Raw genomic sequence first — 23,526 nt, 5'->3', positions numbered from 1 at the left:
GTTGATTTTGCTCTCTATTGCTAGGGTGCTATCCCCAGCACTGTGACACCGGGGAAGCCCAGGCTTGGGCAGTAAAGGAGGAAGGGCAGAATATCCCTTACTTTCTGAAAGCAGAATTTTGTCTCTAATGACACTGGATTGCTTCTAGGTTGAACCAAATATACCAAGTTCCCCTGTACTGCAGATTTTTACATGCAGTTTACAGTGTTAATCACTGAAAAGTTGAGCAGAATAGACCGTTTGAGATCTTTCTTTATTCTGGCTTGCATGATGTAAACCTCTGAAAATAGTGGTTTACTGTGTAAATGTTTCTAAAACTAATGTTAGGGTGATTAGCTAATGTTTTGCTGAAAACTGTCGTGGGAATCTGTTTTATTGAATACAGGACTATCACACAATTCAGCTTCATTTTATTTTCCTGAGTTGTTATAGGAAATGTTTTAAAATATAATCAGCGTGATTTATACAAAATGATCTAGCTTTTCTGGTGAGAGATAATTGAGATCTAATCTGAATCCCTGACGAACCACAGCTTCCTGCATTGGCCTGTTGCTATGGGTAACATAAAGGGAGTAAAATAGAACTTCATACGAAATGCCTTTAAACTTTACTGGCATGTACAGGCATGGAATAGGGTTGAATTTTTTAGTTTAATCTTTGAGAAGCTGATGTGTTAAGGAAATGTGTTTTCCATATTAAGTGAAGATGAATTTAGGAAGAGTACTGCTAGGAAAAATAACTGCTGTTTCTTATGAAGAGCGGGTAAGTGATATGAATTATATTTAGCTAAGGCAAGACATCATTGCAGTGAGAAATTAGAAGAGGGTATTGTTGCTGGCAAGAAATTAGAGAAGAATATTATCAGCTTCAGAAGGCTTTTTGCTTAGCTTTCAAGATCTTTTACTTTAAAGAATTTGAGTTAAAATTCCTTTGTAAATGCAAACATTTGGTTTTATTATCATGGAAGAGTAAAGGGAGACAACCTTATTGTACCAACTAACATTAAGATTTTGGGGATGTATTTGTAAACTGTGTCCAGTATATATAAAGCTGAAAAATCAGTATGTTTATAGTCTGTGTATTTTTAATTCTGTACAAAGTGTTTTGTGTATATCTTTTTGTACCATTATATCAATATTATATTTGCAGGTAAAACTGCGTATTTTTTTGTATATACCCTTATTAAAATAATTTTAAGGATGGACTTGACATTTAAGCCACTGTGTTTAAATGTGATAAGATTGGGTTTGTTTGGTATAAAAAGTTGAATGTTTGTTTCTTAAAGGAATCCCAAATGTCACATAACTTACTATTCATGTGTTGCTTTTGCAGATTAAAATATTGGACAAATAATTGACCTTCAAGGAAAAAATATTCAAAGAAATTATTGTACAGTAGTTGTAGTATATTTCTTTTCCTTGGGAATTCTTATGTCTATAATACTTTTGTATTAACTATAAATGCACTTCTTTGGCAGAGAATTGAAAAGACAAATTATGTAATAGTTCTCCTTTAAGTGGCATTGTAAGAGGGAAGCCTTTTCATAAAATTCTAAATCATTAAATTAATTGCAATAATATTTTAAACTGAGGATAAAGATAATATTACACACTAATATTGAAGTGATAAATATATTTGAGATGACTTATTGGAAAGAAAGTATAGTAGAAATTTGTAAGTAATCTGGCTTTATTTTTGATTTCAAATGTTAGAACAATGTTTATCATATTTTGAGACATAATCCCCCTCCCATGGGTGCTCATAGCATTTGTACAATGCTGTTAACACCCCAGTGCATTTACAAAGATAAAAATACAGGTATGCAGGGCAAGTCCTGGAGCAGTGTGACTATCTAGAGACCTGCCTGTATTTCATGCCCTGGCAAAGGGAGAAGTTGCTTCAGGTGATTTAATAGGAAGTTTGATCAAAGCTAAATGCAAGCAGAGAGTCTGCTGAGCAGTAGGCTTTCTCTGAGCTAAGTGACAAAACGTTTGAAAGTTGGCTATTTGTACTGGGTCTTTACATCTTCAGGGTTCTGCCTCTGGAAGAGCGTGACAGTTTTCCCAAACTTATTTTGTATATTTAAATCGTATGAGAGGATTGGTTTAGGAGATTGGTGTAACCAGATAAGGAATGCTGTTCCAAGCTTAAAGGCTTAATTAGAGGGGTTTTTGTAAAATAGTATATTATATTATATAGTCTATTATATTAAATACTATAATATTGTAGTAAGTCAGCCTAGCAAGATCTGAAGGCAGCAGTCAGAGAACTCTTTGGATGTAGCAAAAGGTTGGTGACCACATTAGAAGAAAGAGAGCCCAGGGCACATAGAAAGGTCGTTTTTAACCCTTTTTTCTCTGAATCTTTGTTGATGCTCAGGTAAGAAACAGATGTTTCTGTTTAGTCTGTGATTTTTGTCATTGCCAGGGTAGGGGAGGAATACTTTTTCACTCTGGTTATAGGTTTTATCCCTTCTCATCCCAGAAGCAGTTGGAAATGTGTGTCTTTTTTGTCTCAGGAAGGCACTCACCCATGTTCTATTAATATGGATGATTTCATGTTGCTCCATTTTATTGCTCAGGCCTGGCATTTCCTAGTGTGTGTCACCCCTCCCAGTAGCTCCATCTTTGCATTTCTTCTTCTTGTGTACTCCAGCATGACCTGAATGGCAAATCTTTAGGGGGGAAAAAAGACGTTTCTGTGTTCTGTTACCTGGCAGTCTGCGTACAGGGATTTTTTGGCTCAGGGTAGCGTCTGGGATATGGATACAGTGTTTTTTGTTTCTCTGCATCACGGTTTTATGGCAAATTTTGACAGTAGTTGCTTATTCTCTTTCCTGAGGCCTGATCCATCTAAAAGAACATTTTTGCATTCCCTGGAACTAAATAGCTTTCATAAATGACAGTTCCTGTCAACTGAAAGCTGGCTGCAGACTAGTTTTGTGCACACTGGTGCACATGTCTAACAGGTTATGTACAATGAAAACAGATGTTTTATGTTGCTTCAACCTTATGAATTGCATTCTTCTTTATACCCTTTCTCCCTAGGTTATCCTGTTGTTGGTAACCAGATTCTACGCTGTTTCTATTCCAGAATGAGAAGTTCATATACTCATAAAGTAGTTGTCTTCTATGAATTATTTTAAATGAATCTTCTTTTAGATGGATTGCAAGCAGATCATGAACATGACATCAAAAAACTCATGGGCCCATCTGGCTTTTCTACCTTGCAAAGGGAGATGATACCAAGAGAAATTTTACATGTTCTCTCTTGCTCAGAACTTTATACTATCCAACCTGTGTTGAAGTATTTGCCTATTTCCTTGGACCTAGGACATTTTTAATGAAGTATGAAAACTGGGAAGCCATTGTTCAGCTTACTGGCTCTGGCACTAACCTCCTCACTTGGATCACAGGGATCAAGATCTTGCCCTGAAATGTAGGAAAGAGAGTTGCATCCTCCAACTTTGGAATGTGTGTATACCTCGGTTGCCAAGCCAGCTGGATGAACAAGCAGACTTCCCTTGAAGAAATACATGGGAAGACATTTTAGTTTTCCTAAACTGGATTTTTTTTTTTAATTTAGTAATTTGTTACTATCAGACTCCTGGCATATACCAGGCTTTTTACTAAATTAATTTGAAAGTCAGGCTAATTTGAAGAACTAATTTCAGTTCTTATCTGGTTGTGAAAGATTTGAGGGTTGATTACAATTCCGATTTTATCTCTGAGTGATAGTTGATGTGTACATTCACAGAATGAATACAGATATGTCCTGTCATTTAGAATGAAATGCTTTATTTACTTTTACATTATCTCTAACTGGCATAGGCTGCTACCCCATCCTTGCTTATCTTTCAGAAATGGCTACATATGTGAAGTGTTGAATCTTAATAGTTTTTTAATAGGTAAATTTTCTATTAGGTATTTCTTAATAGGTATGTGTTAAATGTTAACTTTCATGACATAATCAATCTTTATACGTACACTTGATCAAATTTTGCCCTGAATAGCCTTCAGTGGTGGTAAGAGTGAGCACTGAAGAATGAAAATCAGCCTCCAACATATAGGGAACTTTTAAAATGAGATCATCATACAATTTTAAAAAATCTGGTCTTGCAACTTGCATCTGTGGACAAATCTAGACAGGTTTTAACTGAACACTTCAGAAGAGAAAATGCTTTGTCTAAATGTTGACTGTATGCAATTTCTGACAGGTTTATATTAAGATTTCTAAGTACTCATAAACGTGTTTTAAACATATGACTATAAATTCTTATATAATAATTACCAGCTGTAGCTTCCAGCTGGTTTTATTAAATTAAGTGAATGTAGTTTAAGTAACATAGGTGAAATAAATGTTCTTGTTATAAATTTTATTGCGTGATCTAGAAAAGTGAACTGATATTGGCTGAAAAGTGCTCTGGAGTTTTAGTGGCACTGTTATATATAAAAAAGTATTGTGTATTGGGAATATATGAAAACCAAAGAGTGAATCTGAAATATCTTAATAACACAGAAATAGGTTGTTGACGTTGGAAAACCAGATTTTCTTGTCTAAATAGGTAAAGCTTTTCTTTTTGGGGAGTATGTTTAAATGTAGTAATTACCAAAAGCCCTGCTTAGAGTGATTTTAAGATAATGATATGTTATCTAACATACATTAGCCAAAGGCTTTAAAATAAACAAAACACACACAAAACCAACCTATGGTGTGTAGAAAGCCGATTGCCTTACGTTATGCTAATTGAGTTAAAACTGTATTTCACTGTCCATAGCACTTAATTAAGTGGCAGTTTTAGTGTAAGGTTTGAACTTTATTATGAAATCACACCATTTTTCCTTTAAAATGTTATTTTACAATTGTTAACTTCCCAGTTGCCAAAAAGTAGTGTATATATTCTTTCTGCTATCATGAAAATCCTATTAATTTCACCTGACACTTTCAAAAATATGAAGGGGAATCATATTTGCTGTTCGAATTTAGATTCATACAAGCTGCCAAAGTAAATGACCGTTCCTAGAATATATTTTGCAACCTTGTGTATTATTTTCTGTCTAGTGTGTAAACTGATACTATTACTTTATTGAGTCATCCTTTTCTTCAGTCTTCCAATAATGATGTTGAAATTGTGTTCATCAGCTTTACTGTACTGTATGTGAAGAAGAAATTAGAAGCAATTATATTTATAAAAATGTTCAGTACTATAAATTGCATTTTCTAAATTACAAGCATGAATTAAATTACAACTTCTGAATACCTAACATTCTTGCGAGACCTACTTGCAAAATATAAGTAGAATAGATATAAGTAGAATAGGTAAATCTCACTGAAGAACTGCGCCCAAAACAGTAGCACTTTGACACCTGAAACAGTGCTATTAATAAAGAGTGAGGCCTAGATACAGTTTCAGTTGTACTGTTATACTCCACAGAGTCAGAAGCATTTTGTGTAGCTTCACAAGAAGTGTCATCTTTTCTTACATGTTTTCCATGAAAGGTGCATTTGTGTTTATCTAAATTAGCAGTAGAGGAATGATGTCAATAGAGATTAATTAGACTTTGAAAATTTCAGAATATTTGTAGTTAATATTAAAAACTAGATCAGATCCTCTGCTGGTTATATGATTGATGATGATACAAGACTTTATAACAACACAGTGATGTTCTTCAGATAATGCTTAACAAAGACAAAATTTGCAGTTAAAGACAGTAAGAAAGAAAAAGAAAATAAACTATTATTGTTACTAACGGTATTTATGGAATTTGAGGGGGAAAGGGAATGTTTGTTGCCAAGGCTAAAAAATGCAGATGAACTATGAATAGATGGCTTTTCTTTTGGGTGTGTATATGTAGATTTTTTTATTCTTCTTCTGCATATCTTCTGTCCTGGAAATATTGTGGATATATATGGCATTCTTCCCTAGTTTAGCCAAAGAGCGGTACAAGATAAGAGTTTCTTCTTAACTATTTAAGAAGTTAATGAAAGGCTCAAGGACAACTTACATGACCAGGAAAAGATTGCCCAAATTAAAATAACAGTAATTTTTAATAGTTGTTAAAATCAGAACAAATTTGAATCTAAAAACCAGCTGTCTTGATCTCAGCAAAAGCTCAGCTGAGCATCGAAGCGCAAACATCTGTTCTCTGGAGTTCATGGTTGGGAAAAGTTCACCTACTTGTTTTGACAGAAATATTTGCTGCCTAGAGGCAATTTGCAATTAAAGGTGAGAATCCTAGGGCAGGTAAACGCTTAAGTTTCTACATTGCTCTAGAACTCTAATTGTCCTTGAAAAGGTGTAAAAGACTGGCAGAAATGGCGAAGGGTGCTTACCTCCATCCTAGCTTATTGGAAACACTCTCGCATGCTTTGGGCTCTGCGGAGGTTGGAAATGCATCAGCAGGGGAAGTTTTTGCCATCCTCTGACTGACAAAATACCTGAATTTTACTTTTGATTCGCTTGCGGTCTGAAAAAAGAAGAAATTTCCACATATCTCCATATATTGCAGCAAAATAAAGTATATGAGGTGTTGTTTTCATTTTAAGTGTTTGCAGGCCACTTTTAAAGACTGTTAAAATCAGTGTGGCTACTCATGGCAGGAAGGAGTTATTCCAGTCAATGTTTGTGGGATGAGGCTCCAGCATGTTGGTCAAAAAGCCTGGGGTGAATTTCGTGGCGAGGAGGAAGCACTCCTAAGAAAGTAACAGCTGGTATCTTTAGATTTTTCTCTCTCACTTTATCTATCACTATTAAGATGATAAAATTAATTGACGCTTTACACATTAGGTGACACTGAGAGATTTCTAATACTTATCAAGAAACTTAAGTAACACTTACTTTTCTCTTTCTTATTGCAGTCAGCAACTGTCTCTGATGGAGGTAAGCTGAAGCTTGTTTTTACTTTTATAATCTAAAAAAATCAAAATTTCCACATTAGTACCATAATATGTGGTAAATAAGGTGATATATTACAAGATGTCTGTCCTAAATGGTGCAGAACTCTGTGACTTCTGTGGGAATTGTGCCAAAAACATGTTGCAAGATTATGTTCACATACTTTCACTGATTTATTTGCATAAATGTTTTGTGGCAGATCTATATATGCACACTTTTATTATGACTAGGATTCTTCATTTGTAATAACAAAAAGGCAGAGATAGCAGTCCTTGATATAATTGGATTGTAGATAAAATCTTTTTCTCTATTTTGTTGTCCTATACGATCCCTGTTTGCTTTTGAAGAGAGATTATCTAGCTCGTAAGTTGTAAGCTGTATTGGTGCATTTGTTGAGGCTGAAACTTCTTTACTGTGGCACATTTTGAGAAAGGGGTAAGTAATTTGATATTTGTAAAACCACAGCATGGAACTTTTGCAGTTCAGGAGTACTCCTAGAGTAAACTCCTCTTTATGTCACCTGAGTTTGTTTTGATTTTTAGCATGGCTTTAATGCTTTACAGGGCTGTCCACTCTTTGTTAAACATTGTAAGATGATTTCTCTGAACCTTTGAAGTTAATTGAAACAATTTTAGTATGCTTCCTTAATGGAGTAAAGGAATTAAGTATAGTTTAGGTATACACGAGATGGCTTTTTTCACTTGTCTTGCTTTGCAGGAGTTGCTTCATTTGATCCTGTGAAAAAACTTGCTTGCACACATTTTATTACTTTTGGTACTCTTTGTAAGAAAGAGTAAGAAAACAATTTTATTAAATAAAGAGGGGAGAAACTGTTGCTCTAATTAGTGCACTGAAACTGAAGAAATATTTTAGATGGTAGGGTTTTTCATATTAAATGCAAATGTAAATGCAAAAGTAGCAAAACTTATTCACAGCATTCCATCGTGTCCTAATTTCTGATTCCTTGTAAAATTAAAAATACAGTAGAGAGACGTATTTCTGTTTTGGGCCTCTTGACAGCCATTTTCCGCTGGCTGGCTGACTTTGTCAGGTTTTTTCCTTCTCTACTGCTGTCACAGTCTACTGCTGTAACAGTACTTCTCTCTAGATGAGGAGATAGACTTTATAATGTATCTCTCTTAGCTACAAAATGACAAAAGAATGAAACAGAAAATAATTGTATCTATTCTGCTCTCTGTTTCTACAGCATAGGCTATGTTTTCAAGGCAAAAATAGGCATTTTCCCCCCCAGATGTTACCTGTGTGATGTAAAAAATGAAGGAAGACAAAGCACACAGAATTTTTCATTTGTACATGTAGTTGAATTACATTCCAGATGCCTAGGGGCAAAAAAAGTTAAGATCGATCTTTTTTAGCTAAAAGTAGAATGTACTTGTGTCTTGTCTGCACTGTTTCTAGTTCTAGTTAGATGCTAATTAAAATTATTTTACTTCTGTGGCCCATCCAGACTTGGAGATTCCTGTGATAGTACTCCTTTGTTAGTCATATTCAAGCTTTTTATGCTTCCAGTTGAACTTTTTTTTTTTTTAAGATCTGACTTATTTTCAGCTCTTCGAATGTGACTGCTGTAGTTCATTCCAGTTCCATAGATGATTATAATTTTACAGTTAATACCATAGAATTTTGTGAAATAATGAAATCTAAGAGCTGTGTAGGTTGCAGAGGTGAAAGAAAACATAGTAACTTGTATATGTTTTTCTGATGGGTTGTATGACCTCTTTTTTTCAGCTAGTGCTGAAGATTAACATGGACTCTTTCTCTTAATTGTGAAATGCTACTTAAACTATAAAGGGGGCCTAATTTATGTAAAAAGCAGTAGTTGAATCATATTTAGTAATATTGAATAAATGCTTAAGTACCTAGAAAGCAGATTGGAAAAATAAGAACCAGAGAGAATGTAACTAGGAAAAATGAATTGAAATAAAGTCCTAATTCATTTCATTTAGAGCTACATTGAGTAAAAAGCTCTGATTCACATCCAAATTACATTTTCAGGCTTTCACTTTTACTGAAAATGTCTCAGCACTGAAAATTTTCCAATCTTCTCTAATTTCAGTAATTCATTAATAGATCCACAGATTTACGCATTACAGGGCAGGTCTAGATTAGCGAGATTTGCACCAGTGTAACCATTAATACAGCAGTACAAACTTCCCTTTCCACACTAGTAATACCTATGTATACATAGTATAAATACCGTTATTAAGAATTAGTCTCGGAAGGAGAGTTTATATGTAAAAAGTAATAATTACGTGCTCACATACATCCTTGCAATATAATAGGAGGCATGACAGCTTTCTAGACACTTTTTCCCCAAGGTCAATGAAGCCTCATGTCATATGGATTTTATTACATTAGAGCCAGACATTGGAAACCATTTACTCCTTGCTGCATTTATTTTAGATAGTAACTCAGCTTATGCAAGGCTAGGATGTTCTCATTAGCCAAAACTGTGCACTTTGGACTTTTTGAAATAGGTAACATGTGAAGATACAGGTACTTGAATTGGTGTTATTTCCAGTGATACTGACCAGCCACAACTCATAAGAAAAAACTGTAACTGATTTGCTTAATGAATTACAATCAGAAAGCAAATAGTAATACTGTTTAGATGCAACATCACTGCTAAAGTTCAAATAGTCCAGAGCACCTATGGTTTACAAGTGGCATAAATTATTTTATGTTAGTACAACTACCTCTAACTAACAGATTTCTCCTGTTACCCATCTCTGAAACTACACATTTCTACTTGGATGTCTTGAGCACTGTGCTATCTAGATCATCTCAGAGATGAAATAGTTAAATTGTCATTAGTCACCAGCTGATGTCTTACTTTCCCTCTCACCATTGATACCTGGGTGGAGCTTTAGAAAGGGAAAACTTCAGGGTCAGTGGGATTAGAATGAAGGTACATCATCATCACCTCCCAGGCAGGCAGGTGGTGAGGTGTCGGAGCTATTCAGAAGCTCTTAAGTCAGTTCTTACCTACTATTCCCTACAGAGAATCCGTTCCACGATGCTGAGGTCTATTATTTCCATATATATAAGGATAACAGATATTATATATGTCTTTTTCTTGTAGAGCACTTTGCTGTATTATCTGATGATTTTTCATTTTTAGCATTCATCACCAGGAAAGAATTTTCATAAGGAAAAATGTTCTTAAAGATTTTTCTTGTAAAGGAATCTGACGTTTGGAATAATAAATAATGTAGAAGTGTATTTTAAAAAGTAACTAAAGAAGGCAGAATAAAAAATCCCCAATGGAACTCCGAAACAAAACAGAACACTGTTGTTTACACTATATGCAGACAGATTTCCTCTAACAGGCGTATGACTTATTTTTTAGTTATATTGGCAATGCATGCTTGCTGTAGCCATGTTCCACGGTATCATAAATAATTCAAGTTCCTTTAGAAGCAGTGGCGAAAGGTCTTTTCTTTAAATTATTTATGTAGCATTTTATAATGCTTTGTGTTAAGTATACTATTGGTTTCCTCTGCGTGAAGCCACACGGGTAAAGAATCAATTTGTTCTGAAGTGTGTGGAAGGCTCCCAGGAACTGCTGGAGGAAATGCATTAGCATCCCTTATCCCCAGAGTTACGGAGGAAGAAACAATGTACCAACTAGTAAGGCTAATCTTCACCCAATGGGTTCCAGCAGACTGCAGCTGAATTTGGTATGGATTCAGAAGGATGGCTTTCAGTGAATACCTTGAAGTATTTGATTAAATGGCACCACAGTGGCTCTTATCAGCTTTATCCAGGTAATGTCTTTAGCGATCAACTGGAATATCTTAATTACATGAATGTAGGCATTCTGATGGTTACAAGGAATTTGTGGAGCTGCTCACAATAAAAGAGAGGTATAAAAAGGTTGGAAAGTATATGTAGCTTTTATGAAAAGATGTTTACAAAAATATACTTTGTTGTATTCAGACTTACTGCTTTATATGATTTAAATCAAAACTTTCAAAGCCATCTTATCTTGAATATTTTCAAGCTTCTAGTTGATTAGATGTGTGCATTTTCTTGCAGAATGCTGTTTTTCGTAAAATAAACCCAAAACACTTTACAAAATGTGGAAACACAAAAGGTGTAAAAGGGTCTTGTTGGTGTGGAATTTTAGGAAGCATTCTGTGTCAATTCTGTATTCGAAGGAGGTAGTTAAACAAAACGGCATGAGTCTGCATGGAAAATGGTGGGCTTCCTCTCTAGGTATGGTGGGTCTGGAACAGAACAGAAATACGGAGAGGTGCCTGGGATCCAGAGGGCTCGAGGAGGGAGCCTCCCTCCTTTCTGCAGGCAACGCAGGGTGAGTCAGTGCTTCCATACACTAAGGAAGGAGGAAGGAAGCTCTGTTCGCAACACTGATGTGTCTTCCAGGCACCTGAGTTGGGGTTATCACAGTAAACTGCTTTTGCATCTCGAGATTCACAGTACCTAATCTTACTTTTTTAAACACATAACTAAAAGGAGGAGGCTGCTTTGCACAAGAGCCTAGTGGTAAGACCGGAGTGAGAGGAATCTGGGTTCTCAGCTTTTCCCATCCTGGAAGAGTTTGAGGCCACTGCTTTTATTGCGCAGCAGAGTGATTGTGGGATGAAATATGTGACTAGGTTGGGCAGTTGCTCGGTTCCTTCTTTCCGAGGTGGCCCTATGTAGCTGGGAATGCAGGAGCTGCGAGGGACGAGAAACCTAACCCTACAGGCTCACGTTGGAAACATTCCTCTGCAGGGGCAGTGCAGCAGGAGTCACATGTTTATACAGTCTTCATTTAAGTGTGATTTGGATAAATTGTGTACTAGTGATGTAATTGATGGGTTTTTTTCCCCCCATCTGAAAGGGGGAATCTCTCTGATTCTAAATCATGTACTGATATACCTGCACTGTGCTGTAACTGTTTTAACTGCAACTGTTCATATATGTAGTAAAAGAAAATTGAATAACTAAGCCTTTTCTGGGAAAGAATCTTGTTGTGACTGGTTTTCATGTTAAGAGGAACCCCTGCAGAAATCTGTACAGATTTTTAAAGGAAACTGCAATTTTGTTTCAGGGGAGAAAAGAGCAGCATCTGGGTTATGGGTAATTATGAATTCAGCTAGTCCTTTCTGAAATAATCTGAGTTAGCTAAATAGAATTTGACAGAACAGAGGAAGTTTACTGTGACTGAATAAGCCCCTAATGCTGCTTTAAGAGCAGCCCCCTTTGGAGAGCCCGTGACGGTGGCTCTCAAAGTTGTCGGAAAAGCAGACTTGTTTCGATTCATCTGTTTTTCCGGGACAGCATAGCAGAGGAGCGAGAACCCACTGCAGGTCACAACAAACCTAGTTCTGACAAGCTGGGGAGAGCGAGCAGCTGTGAGCAATTAAAGGTGGTCAGCAGTCGCTGGCTGGTGCAAATCCTCAAAGACCTTAATTACAGTGTGGTCTTTCTCCTTGCCACAGGGCAACTGAACAGCCGCCACCGGAGAGAGGAGGCAAAAGGGAGAAACTCACCTTCTGAGGACTCCTGGGCCTACTGTTTTGCAATCCCTTCCCAGTCCTAAGGCACTGTGACTTGTGGATTTAGAGTTGAGCAGTTCATGCGACTACTGCTCCCTAATTTCCCCAAATCAGCCAAGTAGGCTTAAACATTTTGGTATGTTATTTTTTACCAATTTTACCTGAAAGGGTCTAGGAAATACTCATCTGAGGAATTCATTGGGGATTGAACCCTCTAGCAGTGAGGCAGTAGCTGGGTTTAGCAACAGCTATAACTGTTCCAGATGTATCAAGAAGTGGGTGTCTGTTCACAGCCTGGACTGCAGGATAAAATATATCCACCTGCAGAGTTAAAGCAAAATAATTCAGATAATAAATTAAGATAATAATTCACTTCAGATTCACATTAGCTTCTTTCACAATAGTTTCACTGTGGCGACAGGTATTCTCTACTGAAGCTAACAGTTGACTTGGTTCTGTTCTTTGGTATGTCTTATACAGGAAAAAGTGAATAAATACTTGATACAAGACAATCTGGAATTATATGCTGAGTCTTTTTTATTTAGATTTGATCAATATGGCCATAAGGGGAGTAAAAATATTTATAATTCTTAAACATTATCCTTGTTTAAAGTATAATAAGAAGTAGTTGCATTTTGACTTCTCTTTAATCTTATTCAGTATCTTTGTGTTATTTTGCTTAAGCAATAGTTTTACTTATAGAAATTGTAGTTAGCTGTTACATCTTAGTAAATATTTCTAAGCTCTAGAATGCATTTAGTTTAAAAATGAAGTTTCATAAGAATTGTTTTCTTTAAATTTTCTTATCTTGAGGTCTTTATAACAGCCTTTATAACTTTTTGCTGTCTTTATAACTATCTTTGAATGGCCCTTTTTTCAAAGTTCATACTTTCAGGGAGGAACAATAATGTTTTGTTACATAGGATATAGAAATGCAAAGTCATTTTGGATATACAAGAAAAAAGGAGTCCTTGAGAGATCTTATAAAGTAATAATTTTGGTGAAATTGCTCCTTGGTTCCATTAATGCAGGTGATTAACTGAGGAAAATAAACAACGATAAAAATGGCCCTGTGAAGAGTAGGCTATTACTTACTGGTTGTGAATTTTTTTCAGTCAGTTTGCATTCACAGTGAGCTGTATATTTGCTTATATGTTTGGCATAGAATTATTGAAGATATCACCTGTTTATCTGAGGATATGGTTTTCTTGTATCCTTTGTTACTGTGCATATTTCAAAGAATCCAATGACTACCTTTTTCATAAAATCACTTCATCACAGTATCATTCAGTTGGAAGGGACCTCAGGAGATCTCTAATGCAACCTTCTGCTCAAAGCAAGGTCAGCTATGGGATCAGACCAGGTTGCTCAGGGCTGTATTCAATTGTATGTACACAATCAATTTAACCTAAAATGACATCTGTGAAGTGGGTAACCGTGAGTATTACTCTACCAATTTTACATTTGTGTAAACTGAGAGGTGGTGAGAGCAGTGATTTGTAAAAGGGCATGCAACAAATAAATGAGAAGTTTGTGAACAGAACCATGTTGTATCAATGTACAATTCCCTTTTTCATTAGCACAGTCTTCTCTTTCACCTTTCCAGTTCTGTGAACAAGTGGTCAATCTTTAATAATTTTTGTGTATTTTGGTTACTGATCTGTGACAAAGATGATCTTGGATTAATGATAAATAGTTGAAATTAGTACAGTGATGCTGCTACATGTGGATGTGTTTTCCTGAATTCTCTAAGGATTCTTTTTAATTCATCTTTCCAAATAGAAAAGGCATTTCTGTTTTTTTCAACATCAGAAGTATCTGGTCATTTCTCAACTTTGTCCTGAGAGAAGGCATTGGGTGGGCATAGTTTGACATTGAGTTTTTGAGTTAGTTTTGCTTGTCAGGTGTCATCAAAATCTGTTGGCAACCTGCAGCTGTTGTTCTCTCTTAATCCTTATAGCAGTATTGCTACCCTTTTAGCACTTAAATTGCTGTAACATCATGTTACATTTTTTTGTATGGGCTGGCTAATGGGAATGTCCTCTCAACATTATTTTATTATGAATCTGTAGTGGTGGTATGTGTTCTCTCATTTTGAATATTTCTGTTTTTTCCTATGCTCAGTTTGAAAACACTGGTAGTTTAATTCTTTCTCTTGTGGCTCAGATTCTTTATGAAAATATTATGTTTAGATATGATCATTATTCTTCTGAAGCAGGATGTTACTACTTCTGCGGTCTCCACAGAATTTTACAATGATCACCAATGTCAAGAAGACCCCCAAAATACTCCAGCAAGGATAGGTTGGAAAAAGGCTGCTAAAAGGCAGCTGAAAAGCAGTCCTCTTAGAACTGCTCTGCTGAGTTGTTCACACAAAAACTGGGAGACTGTTGGCATCTCCCGATTATTGCAGTATGTTGGATCTAGTCTGGGAGAAAGTCATGGATCCCTCTTTTTGTGAGAAAGTCTGTTGATCGGTTCAGGGTCTATGGTTTGATGGCTCTATTTCCCATGGATGAATGAAGCAAGCATCCATTACTAGCCCTTTCTCATTGCTATTCTTTTGCTCAGTTGTCCGCTTTCCTAAATTTTCAGCATTTAGCAGGAATCTCTCATTTCCATGGAACATTTCACAGAGTCCATGTCTACTGATTTAAGAGTGCATAAAATTTTCCTATCTTCCTATTACCAAATAGGCTTTTGTCCACTTTTTGGTGAAAGCTGGATTCTTAAAGGTCCACCTTCTTCGGATAATCCTCTGAAGGATTGCAGCTTATGGGGACAAGCATGTAAGAAGGAAATATTATCCAAAATACTTTTTTTGTAGAGAAAAGACAAAATTTCCCTTTCTGCCTTCCCCTTTTGCTTCTGCCAGGGAATTGCTGTTAAGCCACTAGTATAATTTTCTTTGCAGTGGAACAGAGGAAAATTTGAGAGTATTTTCTTTTTCTGTGCAGTTGCTGCTAAAAAGAATGGGAAGGGATCTTGTGAAGTCTGCACTACTGTGAACAGGTGGCATCATATATATGGAAATAAAATGCTGTAGAAAGAAGAGTAAAAGAGAATAATGTTTTATTGACTAGTTTGTTAATTTTTTTGACAGAATTGAACAGCACTGATTTAAAAGACTGCATCAGTGAGAATAGCCTCAGTAGCAATGCTAGTCTTCCCAGTGTACAGAGCTGTCGACGACTTCGAGAAAGAAGAGTTGCAAGTTGGGCTGTTTCTTTTGAGCGTCTTCTTCAGGATGCTGTTGGCATTAAATATTTTTCTGTAAGTTTTGAGGGACAGTAAGAAGCCTTTCAAAATACCTGGAATGGTTGCAGTAATTTCTCTGTGTTCTTTTTTTTCCTTGACACTATCCTTACATATGACAAAAGAATAGGAGATCAATGTTACACAGTTTTTACCTGAACATCTTTCTAAGTTTAATGGAGCTGGCTTGCAGTTGAATAAGTGTTCGTAGTAGTCCACATGTTTCCATGTACTTCTGGGTAGCAAAAGTTTCTGATAAAAATGTAGGTTGTATGTGAATATTTAGTAAGATTTCCCATTTTGTAAAACAGTTATGTTCAATTATAGTTGTATGTGTAGTCAAGATATTTTGAAAGAAAAAGATCAAGTGTCAATAATTTTCTGAGAATTAGACTATTCATATGTTTCCCTACTGAAATGTTGTTAAAGAAAAACTTGGAGATGTTGAAATATATTGTGTGCATTACCAATTTCTTGAGGCCCAGGAGAGATTCACAGTCCTACTTAGGTTTACCTGCAACTTGGACGTCATAATGCCTTGAAGTCTGGCGTAAAGGCTGGTGAGTCATGGTGCCTGAAATAAATGCCTTTTGACTGATAGGTTAACATGCCTTCAAAGGGAAGTCCAGAAAGCCCACAGACTGAGAAGGGAATCACCTATAAATAGCCAAAAGAAATTGCTATATAGAAATCTGCCAGTATTCAAGCACCTTTGGAGCGTTAGCATTTAATTCAAGATTGTGTAGTAAGCATCTTGGTCCATTTGGGTTTCAGAATGTGTAGTCGTCTCCTGAGGACAGAGCTGTCACAGAGCAGGAATTACTCTCTAAGAGGAAGAGGTTTTGCATATTTTGCAAATACTCACATTTTGCATAATAGTGTGTTGATTAGAGCAGTAATCCTGGAAGTGAGAGACCTGATTTCAATTCCCTCCTGATGTGGTTCAAACCAACATCTCCTGCTTCCCAGCAATATATAACAACTGATAAGCTACGTAATGTTCCAACTGGGGCACCATGCATTCTTCCTGATGAAGCTGAATCATGCAGCCAGCTGCACTAAAATCGTGGGGTCAGAAAAAAGAAAAAGAGACTGACTATAGATTTGCAGTGAAGGCACAGAGCTGGGAAGTAGGCAATTGTATTCTGGTTCCTGCTCACAAATTTGTTTCTCTTTTAATCTTTGATTACATGTAAAATGCAAAAATGCACCCTGATTACTCTCAGGATTGTCTTTTATACTTTCTTTGTCTCAAGTGAAGTGTCTCAAAAGCTTTTAGGTTATATTGGCAGGTGGCTAGTGGGTTTAGGATGCCTGTATTGTAGTCTTTCTCAATTGCTTTCTTACAGTTGGACTCCCTAAATTCTAGGTAGATCTTAAAAGAGGCATAGTTCTAAGTGTCTCTGTGAATATTTGTCTCAGACTGCTTTCTGAGGCTGCTTTTGTATGTTAAGGAAGCTCGAGTGATATCAGCATAACACTTGAGTGAAAGTTGTGGTTTGTGGGATAATTTAAAATAAGATCCTCAGTGAAACACTGATCCCTAAATTTATAAAGCATAAACAAGCACTGTTTCAATTACGTGAGTCTTTGGGTGATTTTTGAGAGAACCAAATTATTTTTTAAAGATTTTTTTTAAACCGTAAAATGCTTTAAAGAAACATACGCAGAGAGAATATTGGATTATGCAGATTTAAAACAGGGACAATTTATATTTGTATAATTTCTTAACCGAATTGGGTCCCAGTCCTTATTTGGACCTTTGGATGCTTCTATAATATAAATGTCCTGATTATAGTGTGTGGCACTGGGTGATTTAATTTTTTCTCAAGAAAACATTTTCCAGGGGGAACCTATGTGACCACATAAGCAAGCAAGCAGTGATGAGGATATCTTGTAGTTGCCTTGTGGTGCAGAAAGATGCTGTAATGAATACAGAATTGATTGTGAGCACTGTTCTATAAACATCTACTTGCAGGAATAGTCATATAAATGAGGATTGATTATTTGAGCATAGAACTGCATTCTGTGGAGAAACAGTTACTTGTCTATATTGTACTATTAAAAATGCAATTAAATATAGCCTGTTTACAGTGCAATTTTTAAAATGTAGTTATAAAATACTGAAATTGTTATTAAAAGCTTATTCGTTAGTGTATGTGCTAGTGCAACTTCACATGAAGTTTCAGACTTGACCTATGTACAGGGAAATGGTTTGACTGTAGCTTAATGCATTATTCTCAATTGTATATATTTAAAAAGAAAAAGAAAAAAAGCACAAGGTACAAATTGGAAATGAACTGAACTTTGCTTTTAAAAAAAATGGACTGTGAGACTGAAATATTTTCATTATACAAACTTTAATATTCTTATATTTATTTTTATAAATATGTTGTATAAAACTGCAAGTAACTTCTTTTCTTTATGCTGCATTTATTTATTTGCTTATTTTCCCTGTAGGAATTTCTACGGAAGGAATTTAGTGAAGAAAATATTTTATTTTGGCAAGCCTGTGAATATTTTAACCATGTACCAGCACATGATAAAAAAGAGGTAAGTCAATGTGATATTTTGATACATGGTGTTGCTTGCTAAAAACTGATGCTTCTTCATGATTATTGAAATTATTGGAACTATACTTGATCTTAGTACTGTGATTTCACCATAACAGCCTCAGCCTGAGTTTGCTAATCCCCTGGAAGTGCCGTCCCAAGGTTAAGATGTTGGTTGTGTTTGTATTTCAGTGAAGTGCAGAGGTAGCTCAATGGGAAAAGAGCTGAGGTATTTTGGATGTTGGAAACACTGCAGTAGCCCAGTGCTAGGGGGGATGCAGAGCAAGTTAATTTAACTTGCTAAGGAGAGGCAAAAATTAGCCTCCATTGTCTCCTTCTATCCCTGCTACCAGCCAAGGTAATGTGTTTATAAGGTAACTTACAGTGTTGCAGTGAGCTGTAGCAGACACGTTTGTCCAGAGACTGTGAGGATCTGCATCTCATCTGTTTAACATTGTCCTACATTAGTCAGGTACTTTTGGTTACAGGATTTTTGTCCAGGTACAGCACATCACTGAATCTGGGTCAGGTTTGCAGTGTGGACATGGTTTCAGCTTCCTAGTTACTGCTTGCTCTTTTATGCACCATCCATTTTTTCTTCCTCTTCACTCGGTCTTCAAACTATGTATTTTCTGAAACCGTCTTAAGGGCTCTGAGCTTGGTTTGGTGCAACTTCTTCATTATTTCCAGAATGTAGGTGTTTCAAAATAAACAAGCTAAAAATAGAGCATGATTTTTTAACAGTAAATACATTTACATTTTTCTAACTTCCAGAAATTGAAGCTGAGAGAATATATAAATAGTAACTGTTATCTATAAAGTTTAAAATCAAAAATATCTGCTCTGCTTTGTAAGATGGCATTTGATGAGCTTGACATTTTTATAGTTGGATTATTTTAAATTTTATTTTGTTTGATGGCAACTTTTACAACTGAAGAAATATCTGAGACTCAAATATTTGTAATTTTAAAGGAAATAAACTGTTTATAACCCTAAAACTAACCAAAGCTGTTGCTTGTCGTAATTGCAGTCAACGCTGCAATCTGAGATGTGTCCACGAGAGAGATCTAGAGAGGAGAGATCTACAGAGAAAGACAATTAGACAAGAGACCTATCTTTATTTAAGATTTTAAAAGTAAAGCTCCTTCTTTATTTCTTTTATCAAATGAAAGGCTCTTATATATTAAGGAAATTTGAATAGCTCTGTGTTTTTTTTATGGAATAGATCCATATAAAAATAACTGTATAAAAATATGTTTGCAAAGTTGCATATAAATTAATATGGAAAAGATTTCTTTTCTGTAGCTTTCTTACAGAGCTCGAGAGATCTTCAGTAAGTTTTTGTGTAGCAAAGCTACAACCCCAGTTAATATTGATAGCCAGGCACAGCTGGCAGATGATATTCTCAATTCTCCACATCCAGATATGTTCAAGGAACAGCAACTTCAGGTAACCATAGAAAATGTAACTTTTGTAAAATTGTGTCTTTTATCTTTTCCTTTGAAGTGCTTTGAATTTCTTTGAAATAGTTAAGTATAAAAGTATTTTCACATGTTGTCTATTTTATTACATATAAGAAGAAATTGGAGACATAGACATTATATAGATGCTGTTTGCAGTATAGAAACAGGCTGTGTAATGGAATGCCACTTGACACTTTTTCCGTACGTTTGCGTGTGTGTAGAAAATTGCCACTAACTAAAAAATAATCTGAAAAATATTGTTATTGAAATGAAGGGTGAGTGCAAATAAGGTTATTCATTAGTATCCATGCTTAGTCCATCTGGTGCAACACTATCAATATGGTGTTTGCATACAGTTGCTTATTCTTTTCTTTAGTGGACAAGTGTGTACACAAATAGTATCTGATTTTGGTTAAAGTAGTTTGTAAAATATGCCTGTCATACTGAAGGAGGCCTTCCCTTATGCATTAATAGTCCAGTAACTCTCTTTGTGTCTCTTAGGAAGATTAAAGGAAAATATTGCAGAGATAACTACCTAGCAGAGCATGGATATCAATTTTCTCATCTTTTGGTGTTAGATTGTGTGACTGGAGTCAACTCTGAAAAGCTTTGTTTTGCATCCTGAAACTGTATTAAATTTAAGGTATTAGTATTAGCTGTGCTGTAAAATAGTATATTATATTTTTTAGACACAAATTGTATTTAGCTTAAGTGTTGTGATTTGTAGAGGAGTGTAAACTCTGTGTGTTTGACTTTCGTCAAAATACCAAGGGCAAGTGAAGTAGTTTGTGTTTTTCAGTCAGCTTGGTTTTGCAGCTGTGTAGGTGTGTGCAGACTGTACTCTTACTTTTCCCCAGTAACCTTGTATCTATGCATCTATGAGTCCATGAGATTCAGATGTTGCTTTTCCATACTTTGCACTTTTGGCATTACTTAGTAGTGTTATTGTTTGAGTTCCACAGTAAGACATGTTTCAAAGCTATGTGCATTGTATACACTGAATATTTTGAGTCTTGGCCTGAAGAATGCCTGTGCTCTGAAACTAGTTGCCTTTTGTGAATTTTACCAGTGTACCTGTGTTTTTCAAATGGAAAGGATCAGTGACAAATTCTTCATTTTTTTTTCTCTTTTGGAGACCCTTAGAATTTTCTATTATTTCTATACACATTGTTGATTCATGGTGACTCCATGTCTTGGCCTGCTTTGCCTGGCAGCCGAAGCCGATAGCTGAAACCTAGCTGCCATAGTCTTATCTGTCTTTTTGTACTCAGCTTTGAGGGCTCATCAGACTTTGTGCTGAGTTATTTCAGCACATTAAGCTGGCAAAAAGAGCACACAAAAATTAATACCTTTTTCATAGCTTACCATGCTGCAAATGGTTCATTAGAGTGTCCAAGAAACATGACAGCTAGCACCCAAGAGGGAATGGGAATATACAGGGGAAATGCAGGGCTGTGGAAGTTAGCATTCGGTTTGGATTAGGTTTCTGTGAAACTGCAGCCTAATGTTCTCTCTGCGTTAACTTTCTGTTTGTCAGAAAATCTTCGGGCTAGTACCTTTTGAGAGAGGTGTCCCTGCACAGTCTGAAAGATGCTTTCTGTCTGCAACTGGGCAACTGTCACTTAGTGATGGATTTCCATGTAGACACTTGCGAACGCCATAACCAGTTGGGTGATGGACACTAGGGTTTTTTAAATTCTTTGCTGGTAGGGAATTTATCATAGCCAACGAAGAGGCAGTCCTAGTGTTTTTTGGGTCATATGTAATTAGTTTAATGGCTAGACAAGACATAAAGGTAAAAGAACACATTGACTTAAAACAAGACATAGAAAGACAGTGTAACAAAACAGAGAAAATATGATATAATATTATGTCATATATGAGATCATGTTTAGCAGTTAAGACAGAACTTTTTTCTTTTGCTTGCAAGCAAGGCTGGCTAAATTAGTTTCAGACATTTGCTCCAGGCCTGGTATTGAGCTGCTTCCTTACTGTGTTGTTAAAGATGGATGTTGGTCTCACCCAGAGCAGCCATTTTAACCTTGTAACCTTATGGACTCATTGTAACCTTATGGATTCTCACCTCTTTGCCTCTCCCCGGATCAATAAATATCTTTGCATATCCTGTATCATTGTATAGTATTGTATATTGTGATTAGATCATGTTCCTGAGTTTTGGAGCATAAACTTTTTTCTTGTTCACAGCTACCTTGAAACACCCTTGTATAATTTTACAAATCTTAAGTTATATGTAGTACTGATGTAAAAATCCATTAAAAATATTTAAAATGGCTAGTTTGCCTCATGCTTTATGTAGAATGTATGAAGACATGTAAACACAATAAAAGATGGATACGATGGTGGTGTTACAAGACTACACAACATCTCTTCTACTTTTGCACTTTGCACTGTGTACAATGCATAGCATTCTTCTAAATCTATGCTAAAAGAATAGATTAAATCTTGTTTCTTTTTTCATTGGTACAGGGTATTTAACAGATCTAAATCAAATCATGCCTAGTGCTGTTTATAGGTTAATGTCCTAAGTTTTATAAAAGTTGGCTGTTGAAGAATAGTGCTTTTTTCTTGATGTGTTTTGTTTAAGCTTGCGTAACAATTATTTATCAAATTTTAATTTCAGATTTTTAACCTGATGAAGTTTGATAGCTATACACGCTTTCTCAAATCCCCCCTTTACCAAGAATGCATCCTGGCTGAAGTAGAAGGTCGTCCTCTTCCTGATCCTCAGCGCGTTCCCAGCAGCCCCACTTCTAAACACAGTATCAGTTCAGAGAAGTCCAATATCTCTACACCGAAAAAGGTTATCTTTGATTGTATTGTTGTTATCTGAAAACTATTGTTTTTCAAGTTCTTTAGAAGATCAATGATAATGTATTAAAACCATTATTTCAATATTTTAATCCACATCATGTGTCAAGTGTAGGAAAAATATATAAAGGAAATTCTGCATTTCAAAAATAAGGCAAATGGCTTTCCTGCAGTCTGTTGCATCTTTGGTTTTCTAGAAGTAAATTGAGCGTTACTGGTGAGCTGTGGAGAGTTCTTTCACGTTTACATGAGCTCTCCATGGTTTGTTTTCAGTTCCTATGTTGTACTTCTGTACACTTCTGTCTACATACTTTTTGTGGTTTCCTCTGATTTTTTTTTTTTTTTGATTGCTGCTGGGAGGTAGACTGGCACATACCATAGTGAATGGGGTAATAAAAACTGCTTACCTGATGATCACACTCTCATTTTAGCAAAAGTGTAGGAATGTTTGTTTTAGATAATATACCTACAACTATGGTCTGACCAATGATTAATTGTGTTTTGGTGATAGTTAAGTGGTAAATCAAAGTCAGGAAGATCCTTAAATGAAGAGTCAGGAGAGGAGGATGCTGAGAAGAAAAAGAGGGGAACATTTTTCTCATGGTCAAGAAGTAAGAGTTTGGGAAAATCACAGAAGAGAAAAGAAAATGGTGATTATCAGAATGGTGAGTTTTCACATTCCACTTCGCTGCACAGTTGTTTCAGCAGTAGATGTGACTAATATCATCATGTTTAGTTTGCTTCTAAGCACTTCCTTAGATGTGACAGAGAGAAACTGTTAAATCAGAAGCCCATAGCCTGGCTCGTATCTCTGGGATTTTTATTAAAGTGGATGTGAAAATAAGTAGATAAAAATCTGAGAATGTTTAAACTTGATTTTACCGACTTCCAAGAGACTTTCCTGGTTTCCAGTACACTCTGCATTTTTTGTGTGCTAGAGATCACTTTATCAAGCAGGAACCCGCTGTTGTTATAGTAAAGTAATTTCTTTACAGAGGAGTTCAAGA

General features: G+C 35.8%; 1 protein-coding gene across 5 annotated transcripts in view; it reads left to right on the top strand.

Moving 5' to 3' along the window:
- RGS12 (regulator of G protein signaling 12) overlaps positions 1–23,526 on the top strand; it is a 91,175-nt gene that overhangs the window by 38,688 nt on the left and 28,961 nt on the right. For all 5 annotated transcript variants that reach the window (XM_064511488.1, XM_026121932.2, XM_064511487.1 and 2 more), the window contains exons 4-9: positions 6,859–6,880; positions 15,524–15,693; positions 18,136–18,228; positions 19,533–19,676; positions 22,332–22,511; positions 23,031–23,184. In XM_064511488.1, the coding sequence (XP_064367558.1) occupies positions 6,859–6,880; positions 15,524–15,693; positions 18,136–18,228; positions 19,533–19,676; positions 22,332–22,511; positions 23,031–23,184 (763 nt within the window). The remainder of the gene's footprint in view (positions 1–6,858; positions 6,881–15,523; positions 15,694–18,135; positions 18,229–19,532; positions 19,677–22,331; positions 22,512–23,030; positions 23,185–23,526) is intronic.

Source organism: Dromaius novaehollandiae, chromosome 4, assembly GCF_036370855.1.
Source record: "Dromaius novaehollandiae isolate bDroNov1 chromosome 4, bDroNov1.hap1, whole genome shotgun sequence".
In the NCBI taxonomy this organism is placed as follows: domain Eukaryota; kingdom Metazoa; phylum Chordata; class Aves; order Casuariiformes; family Dromaiidae; genus Dromaius; species Dromaius novaehollandiae.
This window is presented reverse-complemented; position numbering and strand designations above follow the sequence as displayed.